Below are 15,135 nucleotides of genomic sequence, written 5' to 3'. Positions count from 1 at the left end.
TGGGTCTGCAGAATATCTAAATAGTCCTCTTTTTTCATAGTTCCTTCTATTTTCTTTATTGGTCCAATGCTCCACCAGGTAAAACAGCTCCAGACCATGACATTTCCTCCTTGTTTTACTGTTTCCTGTAGGTGCCGTCTTTGCAGCGACTCTGCAGGCTTTTTCCAACAATATTGTTTTCCGTCCGACTGGTATCGATTGAATTTTGATTCATCAGACCATATAACTTTTTTCCAGTCGTCCACTTGCCAATTTTTATGTGCCTTCCCAAATTTTAGCCGTGCTTTTATATTTTTATCGGAAAAGGACGGTTTCTTTTTTTTTAATTCGGAAACGAATCCAATACGCTTAAGTGCTCGACACGCTGTCCACTGGCTGACAGGCTTGCCTATAGCTGCAGACGCATCCTTGGGTCTACAATTGTTATCCTTTTTAATATTTTGCATCATTAGCCGCGCATCTGCATCGGTCAACAATCGACGTGGACTTCTTCTTTGAATTTTGGGTACCGCGTTTCGCCTTTTTTGAACACGAATGGCTGCTGATTGGCTTATATTTAACTTCCCAGCTATTATACGCGTCGAAAATCCATTTTCAGTAAGGTTTATCACTGAATCTTCAACATTTATTGGCAATTTCTTCATATTATTTGTTTTAATAGTTAAGAGCCAAAAACACGTGGAGATTCGTACCTTTTTGGTTGAAAGCTTTTATATTTATACTTTTATATTAAACTTTCTTAAAAACAAACGGTAAATTCTAAAATTAAACTTTCAGTTGAATGAGCTGTCCAACTTTTGTTGAAAAATTCAAATTGAGCATAATTGAGTACATGCGAGTTAATTTAAATTTTATTTTTTTCCTAACGAAAAGAATTACATTATTGTTATTTTTTTTTTTACGAATTTGTAAATAAATAATCAAAGAATCAACAGTAAAATTTTGGGTTCATTTGCTTAACTAATACCTTTTTTATTTATGCGAACAGTCAAAAGTTGCAAACATGTACTCATACTTGCACGCCACTGTAGTTCCTGAGATCTCGACGTTCATACGGACAGACAGACAGACAGACGGACGGACAGACGGACGGACAGACGGACGGACAGACGGACATGGCCAGATCGACTCGGCTATTGGTCCTGATCAAGAATATATATACTTTATATGGTCGGAAACGCTTCCTTCTGCCTGTTACATACTTTTCAACGAATCTAGTATACCCTTTTACTCTACGAGTAACGGGTATAAATATGTGGGTGAAAAAACCGGTAAAACCGTTTTCGCATAATTATAAAGCGGCTCTCGAGTGCATTCGTACACAAGTAGTGAGTGGGTGGTTAGGTGGGTTTGGATGGGTTGGATCGGTCGAATGGCCACTAGGCCACTGGATTGGATTGTGGGTGTGGTCCATTGATGGCCAGGCGCCAAACTGTCGGCCGTCAAAACCACTACCCACGCCCAAAGTTTTCCTACACAGAAAAAATGTGAGAAAAACAAACGAAAACAGACATAAATACTGTTGGCGATTTATACCGCCTTAAGGGTATGTGTGTGTGTGTATAAGTATGTATGTGTGGGTGTTTGTGTGTTTACTTCTTATTTCTTTTGGTGTAAGGACACTTGTAACCACTTGTGAGCTAGACAGAGAAACGTCTCTATTTCTACTACTCTAATCAATTTATTGAATTTATTTTTGCTGATTTAATTGCGCGCAAAAAGCAAGGAAAACAATTTTATTTGGCGAAAATATATATTGACATTGGGCGCAACATTGGGGGGGGGGGGGGGGGTAAATTTCGATGGAAGTGGATTTTCTTGGCGCCTGGCATAATTAAGTTAGAACCTTTTTTGTGACGTGACTGGGGGGCAAGAGGGTTTTCCTCCCCCAAAGCAGCCCTGATTGCTCCTCGATGGCAAAAGGATGTGTCTAGGACACGCTCCCTCAAACAGTTAACACACTCGACTGTACTTAGCCTAAGCCCACGGAAACTAGCAACTGGGTGGCGGGGAAAAAGCAATAATGGGGTTGAAAGTAAAGACTTGGGGGCGGGGGCTTTTCCTGTAGCAGAAAAAACAGCAAGCAAATGGTTTGCTAAATGATAATCCCCTTCCTCACTCCCATTTAAAGCCCTAATTTTGATATGAAAATGGGGCATAGATTTGGGCTTTTTAAACTCGGATCATCATCGATCAAAGTGAATTAGTTTTGAAACAGTATGCAGTGATAAGCTTTTATAGTGGTGCTCTTCAAACTGTTAGCCAAAAAAGAGGCCATAAAGAAGATGACTTTGATGGATGGATATTGAAATTTCACAAATCAATTAGGCTAAAAAGCAGTAAAGTTCCTAAACAGTACTACAAATATCTTTTGAATCTGCTGTTATAGATCCACGCTGAGTGCAAATTCGTAAAAAAATAAAATAAATAAATACATACAATCGAAACTGCAACGCATTCGATTTGGTTTCAATTAAAAGTAGCCCGTAAAGTTATCTGGGGCTTTTGCGCTTTTGTGTGGTCTAGATAAATGAAAACTACATTGATTTTATCCAATCAACGGATTTAAGCCAACATATAGTTGTTCGTTCTTCTCTGTTTTGTTATCTCATGGCTGTCTCTCGACTCCCTGATAAACTTTTGTCAGTCATTTCCCATTTAACATCTGCGTTTCCCGTGTCCGACCCACTTCAACACACGCTTCAAAAACACACATCCATTATTTCCAATTCAAACTTTACCAATTACAAATCTGCCGTCAACTTTTCGCATATTTTAACCCCGGATTATCCACATGCACAACCAACAAAATAAATTTAACTTCCAAAAAAAAAAGACATTAAAATCGCGACTAATTCTCAACATTTTTATAACAATTCCCCCTTACTGTTTAAACAAGGTCCAAACTGCGCACACGTTTAAATCACATGTTTCAATAAATGAGCATTTTTATTTACAGCTGGTCGGCGGTGAATTCGATATGGAATTGAATTTTGTGATACAGGATGCGCAGAATATCAAACATATGCTGGAGCTGCTGGATCATTGTCCGCCCAATTTGCAGGTGAGTTATTCTTACTTCTGGGTCCTGCCCAAAATCGCGGTAAAGTATGCGGCAAATCGCAGATTTTCGGCACACACATTTGCATGAACATTTTGCATGAAGGCAACCAAGCGGCTGTGCGATAGTGACTTTTTAATAGAATTTAATTCAATTCGCGCTGCGGCATCAAAGAAAATTAACAGGGCCAGGACAGGAGGCGTGGCAGCCGAAATTGCGCGTAATGAAAACGCAACATCAACACCAAATGCCTTTCAACTCGCTCCGCCAGCTGGTTTTCCTCCGTTTTCATCGTCGGCGTTTGGCCTTACTCTCTTCTTCCCCCCGATTTGCATATGAATATGAGATACACGAAGAGAAAAGCTGTATAAAGCTTAATAAAATCTGATTTAGTTCAAATTATTTCTTAATCGCATTTATGCTTTACCATTTTACATAGTTACCTAAAAGAAGTTATTCAAATTCTCGAAAAGAAAGTCAAATAGAGCTGGTGCTCAATTACATAGATTTTGCTTAAAGTTTTCTTGGAGTAAAGCAGTGTAATGCTAAGTGGACAGATCCTAATCTTAAATGGCTCAGCAGTCGCAATCAAGTGTCTTCGCAATTCCCATTACAACATTATGAATTTATACAATTTGGCTCAGTGTATTTTTGTGTGGGTGTGCTTCTGTGTTTGCGCTTAACAATATTTTACACCTGACGTTGTCGCTGCTTGCTCGCTTGTGCCATCAAATTATTAAGCATGACTGCTGGCGAAAGGATCCTGTAACTTTTCACGTGCGTGTGGGTGGTTCTCTCGTTTTTTTTCCCAACCCACACACTCCCACTTTCGCCCACACCACCATGTATATGTGTGTGTGTGATGACAGGAAGTGTTTTCTACTGGCAGACTGAGTGGGTTGCTGGTTTTCTGGTTGCTGCCGGTGTCATCCAAAGTGCGAAGGCGCAGACATCGGAAGTTGAAGCTACAGAAGCTATATATCCTACATATACTACATACATATGTACGCAGTTATATAAATACATATGGGCAAACAGCCAGTGTTAAATCGCAACAAAGTTGCCGCTTTATGAGTTTCCATTGCATTGGTTCGTTGACTCTCCTCGTTTACGCAGTGGAAAAACACAGCGTATAAATTGTAAAAAAAAAATATGTAAAACTGCGCGGATAACAAAATTTATATCGCACTCAATCGCGCCTTTGGAATATAAATTACATTTTTCATCTTTTAACTGGAGTATTACAGCACGTTATCAGAATGTGGTACATTAATCTTTGAAAAAAATCAAATTTCCATTTTAATTAATAGGAGCTTTAGAGCAGGGAACAAAAACAATAATATACCAGTTAAATTCCTTTTCTCTATTTTATTATAAACATAACATACAGATGGAAAATAATCTTGGTTTCTTAAGTATTCATTAAATGAAGAGCTTAATGTGTAATTGTATATTTTTATTGCTTAATTGCAAGTTTAGCATTGACTTTTCCTTTGCCAAAAAGCTGTGTTGCCGTTTTTCAGACCACCTTTACGCCGCCTGGTTTGTACCTGTACCTGATTTTGATTTTGATTTGCGAAGGTGTACTTGTGTGGGTGATGTTCGTGGGTGGCAAGTGGTTTCTGGCATCTTTTACCTGCCTTCAAGTGTGTTTGTTTTGTGCGTCACAAACAAGCGATCCATTTAAGAGCGTCTTACATATGCATACCATGCGCCCGGAAAAACGAAGCCACCCTAACCACCCACAAGCCACCCAGCACCACCCACAGTAACTACTCTTTAATGATATGCGTCAGTTGCTTGTTTCCGCTTTGTTGACATAGATGTTTGCTCTTGTTGCGGTTGAAGCTTCACAATTTATTTGGCTTTTTAAATTAATGAAAATTGTCAGTGACAAATTTTGGCATGTGCTGTTGGGTGGATGGCTAGGTGGTTGGGTGGTTAGATGGCTCGGTGGTTAGGATATGCTACGAGCATAAGCATGTGTCCCTTGATTGTTGGCATATGTAAAACAAGCATCAAATATGCATCACCCGGTGTGTGGCAACGTTGTTAGATTTTCCGGCGCCAAGATCTTTTACTTCATTTGGCATGCGAGGCAGGTGTGAGCCACCAATAGCACCTAGCCACCTAACCTTCCTCCTTCTAGCCTCCTAACCACCCACAACCCACCGAACCGCACGGCAGCCATCCACTGAATTTACAACAATTTTATGGGCGCTCCGGTTTATGCAGCCTTTCATGGCGCATTACATGTTAGCCCCAAAAGTTTACAAGAAAGCGAATAACTTGAGAAGTATATAAATTTCCTACTTTGTAATTTCATATATGCAAAGAAAACTTTGTTTAATATGTACATTCGTTCAGGATTTGTCCAGTTAATAATGTTGCATAAATAATATACGTTCTGAATTACGTATCACAGCTATTCCGTAGATTTTTCATAACAAGGGTACTCAAAACTTCTATCCTCGAACTAGTTTGGTAAACAAATTTGGTTTTCCTTCGTCGTTTTCCAACTGGTGTTGCGTAAACATTGTGCATGTAAAGGAGGCGACTCAATTTATTTATGCCCAACAACTACAGTGCCCAGTCGTGTGTCTCCCCAGAAATTGCTGCCCCCTTGTAAGGCCCCCTCGCAACAACGCCCCTGGTATTTTAGCCGTTGCTCAATTGATTCGGCACGTAACTGAGCCAAGTGCAAATAACAGTTTTAGTCCTTGTCCCGCCGACAGGTGACACGCTCTAAGCCCTTAGTTTTTTTTTTTTAGGGGGCTATAACATTTTATACTCTTTACAATAAATTCATCGCCCTTTGGTCGCCGTGTTTTGCGTTTAAATCAAAGCTTCTTTTTGAAATTAAGGCCGTAATGCGACCCACCAGTCACCGGAATTTACAGGACCTACCGAATCACCACACTTATTCACCACCCCGCCCCCCGAAACACCGCATATTTGTCCCGGCTCGTCGGCTGTGTGTATGCCCAATAAAATTTTACAGCCTTTGCCAGCTCAGCAATTTGCGTAACTCTTGCCACAGTCAAAAAGAGCTCAAAAGGAACGGAGCAAAGAACAGAAGTCAAGAAAAGAAATGGGGGAAATGGGTGGAAATGGCCCATGACCCCCAGCTGATTTCTGCGGTTAAAGTGCGAGGACAGAAGGAAAGGAAGGGGATTCGTTCAAAGGAGGGTCGAATCAACAGACGAACACCTTTCACCTTTCGTCGAATTGGTTTCCGCTTTTTGTTTTCCCTTCATCTCGTTGTCGTTTGCATTCCCCTTTTTGTACTACACCCCGCCCACCGGAGCTGTAAATAACGTTGTTAAAGCTGCAAACAATGGCTCACAGTTGACCAAGACAGGTGGTCTTTTTAAAAGTGAAAAGCTGGAAAAAGGGCATACAGCTTTTGTAAATTTACGCCTAAGGCTTGCAACAAAATTCGAGTTTTATGTAGTCACTTTATCAATATATGAATGCTGAATGGTGACCTCACATAGTACTTCATTACCTCTTATGTAATCGATGCTTACTTGAGTCTGGGCACACTGTTAAATAAATAATATTGCAAGCCTCTTTCTTTTTGGGGTTACATTTCATGGGAACATTTTTCTGTAGAGTAAAGGCATCTACGTCTCTGTTCTGAGTTAAGTCAAACATCAAAGTTGGATAAAGACATTCGCTTGAAGGTACGGGAAACCTTAGCAAAGAGATATCCGCCTGACATTACATGGAAAGGAATTTTCAGCATCTTCCCTTCCTCATTCGGATTTCTGACTTACTGCGATAAAAATAAAACATTTTTAAGCTTCTGCTTTAGCTGCTATTTTTGCGGGAGTGCGAAGCCATCGCAACATTTCAGTTTGGCAAGTATCTAAAAGTTGTATCTTTGGCTTAGGGCCGCTTATCTACATTCGAACAGGGCGTCCCCACATTTTCCAACCTGCCCCGGAAAAAACCACTCTGCTGCCCAAATGCCCAGTTGCTGGTGGTAAAGTTACACGGAGGATTAACTTGCGATTATGTTGGCAGGGGCAGTGGCAGTGGTAGTCAGTGGCAGCCAACGATTTTCCGTTGCCAGTTGGCAACTTTCATCGGGAGAGGGAAACCAAACCTAGCCCATGCTTTAAAGTCTAGACTGCGCCGTAATTATCTGGAGTATATGTTGGCCCTTTGGTAAATCATCCACTGCTGCTGCCACGGCCGCTACGGTGGCAATGGCAAAGCCAGGCAGATATGCAGATGCCTCCATTTCTGTGTTATCCTCTTTATGGTATGGTATGGAATGGTATGGAGTGATATGGTATGGTGTCCCTATGGCAACCTCGACAACATAACGTAGGCACACGCCATAAAATACATAAAATAGAAAGCAGCAGCCAGCCAGCCAAGGGCTATACATGAAATTTATTCATGAATTGAATTTGTATTCCTCGCAGATATTTTATAAGTTTTCCATTCCTATTCGGCCACCCACCCGACCCCTCGATGTTGTTTTGTTGTTGTTGTGCTCCCTGGTGCTGCCTGTTTCCAGTTTCCATTCGCCAGTGTGACTGTGTTTTGCGTAATGCTGAGCAATGAGCATAAGAAGATTATGTTTTGGCAGCGTTCTTCGGGGATTTATTTTGCGCTTATTTTGTTTTGGCCTCTTTGGCAGGCGGGGGTGTTTCACTTCGTTTGGAGTTATTATTTGACAATCATGGTGCGAAATAAATATATATACTTGTATATATATACACTGCAAATCGGTCACAATATTTGGTTATGGATTTTTGTTAGAATTAAGTTCATTTCATTTAACCCTGGTCACACTTTGACAGCGAATTGAATTGAAATGCAAGTGGCTTACTGCAAGTCGGGCAAGTCAAGGCCCTGAATGCCAACGCCAATGCAGGACACCAGGAATCGAACTCGCCATTAAATATGAATTGTGATTGCTCCGATAGGAGGGGTGGAGAATGAGACGGATGCAGGGGAAGAATGAGTTGGAAAGGGACAAACGAGACAGAATCGAATTGAAATGCACACAAGAATAACAAAAGTTTTACGGACACGCCGGACATGGAGCAAGGATTGCCGGACAGGCAGGCAGCCATCTAAAGGGAGATGGACAGATAAGGAACGCAGGGGATAGGTGCAGACGAGGGAGAGAGAGAGAAATAGAGAGAGATAGGGAGATTGAGCAGGAAGGACACACTTTGAAATGGGTTCAGCATTAGCCGGGACCTGGCATTTGTATTGGCAGCGTTGCCTTTTGTGTGTTTTTGGCCTTTTGATGCCGCCTTTTATTACATTTGTGTCGCTGGCGATATGCTTTCATCTTTTTCCGGACTTGTGTATACCCTTTTTGGGTCACGAATGGACTGTATAATAACCAATTTCGTATACCTTTGCTGAGGCTGGTAACCGGCTGTGTCTATTTGCTTATTCGATTATCGATACCAAAAGTATATAGAACTGCGTTTTTGAAATGTCACCAGGGTATTTAGATATTCTATATTTTCTTGAAATCCGATTTTAGCCCACACTCTTTTGTACTTTGGTGCCCCCCTTTGGGATTCTTTTCTTGTTTTATTTTTCGTTATTGGCAGTACTCGTCACGTAGGGGACAACGGCGATGGCAACGACGACAGTCAAACACATAGAATGACCCGAACCTGACCCCGAGCTCCTGACCGCCCTCCATTTTGCCCGCAGCAGCCCCCACCATTCACCTACCGCCTATGGAAACTGGTGCCTGGCCTTGCGTTGGTTTTCGCCCTGGGGCCACCCGTTGAGTTTAAAGCATTGTCTGGCATGTGAAAAGGTCATTTAATTTCTTTTTGATTTGTTTTTGCTTCGATGCTAGGTTTTCTGAGCGCTTTTGAGACCGACGCGTCGGCGTCATTAAAGTGTAAATGTATTTTTAAGTAGACGCCTCCTCCGCAGAAAAAAATAGAATTTCCAAAATGGTCTGAAGTAAAATGGGCCGAAATAGCGTAGCCGAAAAGCCCAAAAGCCGCACAAGTTTCAATATTTTTTTTCTTCCTTGTGCTTCTTTTTTGTGCTCTCGCTTGAGTTAATAGCATTTTAAGTACGGCGGGGTATTTTGGAAGAATTTTGGATGCACAAAGCATATAGGCAATTGAAGTTTTATACAGCCAATCCAAAGCCAACTTGGAAGTTCATTTCAATTGAAATTAAAAGAACGTTATTTGTCAGAGGGCGGAGGAGACTTAAAATAGGCAATGGGATTAAAAAAGTGCCCTAAATATTCTCTAATTGATTTTTCTAATTTGTAACTTATTAAAAATCCTTTTCAAATATTATTTCAGTTATATTTTCTTGGCTATTTTCAATTTTTGCATTCGTAGTTTGCTCCGGTTTCCTTGAATTAAGGTTAAATTAAAATAAGCTAGTAAATTTTGTTTTTTGCAAAAATTTAAATGTAAATTTTTTCCCGCAGTATAGCTGTTTTTTCTCTTTTGTCACTCTTGCGTTTTTGTTTATATTTTCATTTTTTGTTGTTATGCCGCTTTTCCGTTTTGCTGCCAGCCATGAAAAATGTATAAAGTTTGGAGCTTCTTCAGCTTGTTCCGCTAAGGCCTTAGGACCAACACACGAGACATATCCATATGGGCGTGGCTGATCGGAGGGGCGGAGGCTGGTGGGCGGTGGGCGTTATGTCTGGATTTGGCGGACGCTGTGAAAATCTGTTTGGAATACTTTTTGAGCTGCTTTGCATTTTTGGCTTGTGGGCTTAGCACCAACGCACATGTGTCGCCGTTAGAAAATGCGAAAGAGGTGAGGTTTTGTGCGGCATAATGCCACACACATGAGTTTTGTCATTCAATTTTGACACGCGCTTTTAACCCACCCCTTCTGCACATCGCCGCCGACCCCTTTAGGAACATAGATTTTAGATTTCACATTTTCCATTTTCCACGCAGTTCGAAAAGATTCTTCAGCCTCATCAATATGCAAAAAGGCAACAGCCTCGAAAGCTTATGCTTTTGAGTAGGGAAAGGGGTCAAATCGGCGACAAGGGGTTAGCCTTGCCCACATTCACCGCCCACACTCGATAGCCCGCCTACTTTTTCAACCCGCCGCCCACTTCCGCTACTCAGTCGTGCGTCAAAAGCAATGCAAACTTTTTGCGGCCGACAAAAAAATGCCAAATAAAATCACAGAAAGTGGGAAAAAGAAAAAAAATTTAAAGAACCGAAAAAAAAAGCACACAAAAATGAGAGAATAAAAATAAAATTATGATGGAAATGTCAACGTGAAACTTTTGCACAAATGCGATGGTTCCGCTTAACCCTCTACTGCCGGTAGTATGCATATGCTAGCAGCACTATCGGACACTTTTTGCCAACACAATTGAATTTCATGTTTGACACGGCAACACCACCACCCCCAAACTCCGTTCGGAAAAACCACCGGACCCCCTTTCAAAAGCTTCCTTTTGTTTTCCCCCAATCCACACCATCCACCACATTTTGCGATTTATGCGAGAAATTTTAATGCGATTCCCATTGGCTTCGCCAGCGAATTTCGATTCGCTTCGTATTCTGAATGCGAATTCAAGTTTTGGATCACAACTCACAAGCCAGAAACTGAGCTTAATTTACAAATCTAGAACTCATAAAACACAAACATTTGTAATAAATTTATTCAATGCATAAATGGGTGGTACGAGTCTTTAGCTGCTCAAAAACTATCCATTCAAAGGAATCTCAAATAAGAAAAATACGACTGTTTGAGAGGCAAAGCAGTCCAACTGTTTGTCAAGAGAAGTGCTCTCAAGTGAAGAAAAAACATAAATGAGTCGTGGAAAAGTGTGAAAAAAGGGGAATCAGAGTCTGTTGACTTTGGCGACACCTTTTCTGTGTGCATAATTCAATTTGCGGCACTTGACAGCATCAAAAGGTTGACATAATTCGTTTTTTTTTTTTTTTTTGATGATCCTTTTTATACTTTTATTCCACTTACCCTTTTTGCATTTTTTATTTTAAGTTTTTCCACCCTGCTCCCATTTTCCTTCGCCGTCAGGCGTCAGTGATTGTGCGCGCGACTTTAAGCGCGATTTTCGCAGCTCGCTTTCAATTTGTGACACCTTAATGGCCAACTGAGCAGGGACAACGTGCTCGGGTCTCTGGAATCGGTTTCGGTCAATTCTTAATTACATCGCAACCCCACTTTGAACTCCCGCCTTTCCCGGGAAATTTAATTCAACGATGAGAGAACTGAAAATTGGTCTCAATTAACTTGTTAGTGAATTCTTGTTGGACCCAAAACAAAACAAACACAAAAAAAAAACCGAAAATAATAAACCGGGGGAAAAAAGGGTTGAATTCCTTATCGAACTTTGTTTGCACTCTTGCTTCTCCTTCACACCGCCAAAGGAAAGCAAAAACTTTTAATTTGCGAGAGATAATTTTTGAGGGCAAACAAACTCGCCGACGAAACAAAAATCATTAGACGATGGCATAAAAAAAACAAAAATTGGCAAAGGCAAAATAAACAACACTAGGCCACAACGAAAATCCAACAGAGGGAAAACAGCTTGCAATTAAACATTCTTTTTTATTTTCAAAAAAAGGACTGAAGATAAAGTGGTAGCCCTGAAATTGGAGGAAATTTATTTTGTCGACCAGTGTAGTGAAACCTGGTGGCAAAGGGTTTTTTGTGGGAGAGCCAAGCAAACATCAAGCGAAAATACATATTTATTGTCATTAAAAGAAATGCCTCAACCCTTCAGCAGCTTGACATAAATTAATTAAATAAATTAGAAATGTGCTCGAAAACGAAATTGAAATGGAATACTTTAGCGTAATTAACATGGGGGAAAAGGCCAGGAAAAGGAAGCGAAAAGCAGGCGGAGAGTGGAGGTTTCAGAGGTCAGGGCAAGTGATTGCCCTTTGTCACTTGGAACTTGAGTGGCAACGTGGCACAGAGTTCGAGTTCAAGTCGTTGCATCGAACAAGGACGACAAACAACAACAGCATCATCGACTGACAAGGACGTCAATTAAAGATATAGCAGCAATCTATCCAGGAACAGACATCCTTTCGCTTGCATCAACCCCACAAAAGCTGTCGCAAACGATTTCCCACCACTTTTCCGGGCGCATTAAATAATAGATGAATAAAATCCCAGTAATACCTGTCAGTTTATTTTGCTCCATCTCTATGAATGTGAATTTTGATGAATTTAATTGTATTTGTCAGTTGTAAAACACCAAATTTGATTGGCAACTACCATTCTCTTTACCTTTGGCTAACGCCAATTTATTGACGCGATTATTTGTTTTTGTGGAACATCAAATAATATTCGGTTCTTGCACCAAAGAAGCAACTATGATGGGCATTCTAATGCCGCCACTTTGTTCGCCTGTCTCCCCCGTTGATGACTCACCAATCGAATGAGCAGTTTCCCGGAGTTTCCCCTCCTCCCCCAATTTACCACTCCCTTGGTTCTTTTTGCCACGACTGCACTTTGTGTCAATATTATGCACATCAGCCGTGGCATAACGTCAATTTCAGTCAGTGTCTTTGCCATTCAGCCAGTCATTCAGCCATTCAGCCAGTAGACACTGCCAAGCTGAAGAAGGCACACGCTACTTAGTTTGCAAAATTGCCGACTCCAGCATTTTGCATGTTCGTATGTATGTATATGTTACATACATGTATGTATATGCCATGCCATGCCTGCGATTTTCCCAATACCTCATACCCTATTTTCCTCATTTTCCAAAGGCAAACTCCTTCTTGCACAGTTGTTTGCATTGCAGCGGCAGATGCTGTCAATAATAAATTTCCGTTAGAGCCGCAGCAGATTTGCAAAAGGGGAAAACCAGTTGGCTCGCCAGGCGGCACGTTCTGTGGAGAGAAAATTGGGTGGAAAATGGGTGCAAAATCTAGGTGGGGTGGGTGGCAGAGAAAGTCAGGAAGGAAGCACATAAGCGCATTGCCCAAGACAAGAAGGAGATTGAGGAAAAAGGAAGGAGATTGCAGCTCAGCACTAAAAAGATGACATAAAGATAGAGACGGGCGGGTGTTGAAATTGAATAGGGGTAACGAAGCGTCAGTTTCAGTGCGGAATCGGGAGGAGGAGGGTCGGTCTGAAGACGAGGGAAAAATCAAGGAAAATGGTATGGATGATGGGGCGGACAAGGGGTGGAGAAGTCAGGCAAGAAACCAAAGTAAGACTAGAGGAAAAACTCGCACTGCAGGCATGCAAACGATGCGCTGTCGCCTGATAAAGTATACGACCGATTGCCAGTTTCTGCTCGACGGGCCAAAAGGAAAAATCGCAGACGCTCAACCAGACACTGGATGCAAATGGAAAATCATCAGGAGGGGAGAGTGTTTTAGAGAAAAACAGGGCGAGATCCATGGCATCATGGATGTGGTGGAGCGAGGAGCCAAGACACGTTGATAAATTTATTGAAATTCTATTGAAACGAAACGATTTGACTGCGCCAAGGACCAACAGACAAAGACAGCTGGCGAATGCCAAGAAGAGACAGAGCGACGACCCACACAAATCGCTGATAAAGTGGAAAATGAGTGCAAAACAAAAAGTAAAGTGCACAAGAAAATTGTCTCCATGTGGAGAGAGGAGGTTCAACTGTAGTAAATTGCAAATATATTGCATGATACTCTGCACTGAAAGAATCGAGAAATAATATTTGAATGGCAATGAAGTATTAATTGATTTAACAATAAGAAATAAATTATTATAAACGATAATTTCATCATAATGATAATTGATCATTAATTAAAATAAGATTGACTTTCTCTTTAAACGATTTGCATTTTTGCTGATTGTTCTTCAAAGTGACGCTCAACGCCGCGCAATCAAACTTTTGCCATTGCGTAAATTTTATCTTGTTGTGGCGGACGGAATTTTTTATATGTATTTTGTATATTTCGGTGAGTTTTGGGCCCACAACAACAACAAATCTTGGCAAACTTTGCACTTAATTTTTAATTTTCTTCCATTTGGCCTTTGACCGGCCGCGCTGGACACGCGATGCTCAATTAAACCTGGCCAAGGAACAACGAGAGTTGGAGACGAAAAAGCGAGCAACAAGCAGATGAAAATGCTCGGCTGAGTTCCGCAGTAAAAGAGCAAAAAAAAAAATTTATATATAAGCAAAAAATAACGGAAAGTAGAAAAATCTCGGCTCAAAGAAGCAGCCGCATTTCTGTAGCATACTTATGGGGGCTGTCCGTGGAAAATGATGGAGGAGAGACAGACATAAAGAAGAGACGAGAGGGTCGGGAGTTTGGTGAAAAAGGCCAAATTTAATTTGTGCTCAGTGGCTGTGGCAACTCTGGTTCCCCTTGTTGATGTTTTTGTTGTTGTTTCTGTTCTTTTTGCTGGGCCATGAAGAAATTGCTACCCAATTACGTAATAAAATCCGACTGAAGTTTCTACTCTTATTATTTAATTTTTTCTTTATCTTCTCCTTGCTTTCCATCTCCTCAATGGGGCGCAAATCGTTCTAGGGGATTTGGTATGGAAACACACAAAATAAAAAAGCGAAAACACCATGAACGAAGGCGGAAAATTCGCGGGGAGCTGGCTAGAAAATCCAGCTTGGCGCTTATTAAGAAATAATGCTGTAAAAACAACGCAGCGGCGTCAAATCAACTTTTGCTTTGTTTTCTCATTTCGCCCGCAGCGAAACATAAATGGTGCTTGAATGCAAAGGAAATAAATAAACACCAAATGACAACGTCAAATTCAGAACAGAAGAAAAAACCAATGTTTAACTATATTCATTCAACAATAAACAATACATTTGAACAATCAACTTGCAGCATGCTACTTTCAACAATCAACGTGCTACATTCATTAATTTAGCAATCACGTCATCGTTCTTGTAAGTTAAAATTTAAATTTGTCAATGGGCACTTATGATTCCCAACCAGTTATGGCATGCGCACCATGGGGTAGGGGCTCTGACACCCAGTACATCAAATGACCAAAAGCTAGTAGTGGTGATTTAATACATTGTTTTACATGATTTAGTACATTGATAAAAGCGCCTTTATTATACAATTTATTATACGAATAAATGTAAAATG

The 15,135-nt window shown here is 40.9% G+C and overlaps 1 protein-coding gene across 15 annotated transcripts in view; it reads left to right on the top strand.

Annotated features, from left to right (window-relative positions):
* The window catches only part of LOC6524172 (neurobeachin), a 164,476-nt gene that overhangs the window by 111,433 nt on the left and 37,908 nt on the right, over positions 1-15,135 (top strand). For all 15 annotated transcript variants that reach the window (XM_039370270.1, XM_039370308.2, XM_015190058.2 and 12 more), the window contains one exon: positions 2,960-3,064. In XM_039370270.1, the coding sequence (XP_039226204.1) occupies positions 2,960-3,064 (105 nt within the window). The remainder of the gene's footprint in view (positions 1-2,959; positions 3,065-15,135) is intronic.

Source organism: Drosophila yakuba, chromosome X, assembly GCF_016746365.2.
Source record: "Drosophila yakuba strain Tai18E2 chromosome X, Prin_Dyak_Tai18E2_2.1, whole genome shotgun sequence".
Classification (NCBI taxonomy): Eukaryota; Metazoa; Arthropoda; class Insecta; order Diptera; family Drosophilidae; genus Drosophila; species Drosophila yakuba.
The sequence above is the reverse complement of the archived record's forward strand: the minus strand, read 5'-3'. Positions and strand labels throughout refer to the sequence as shown.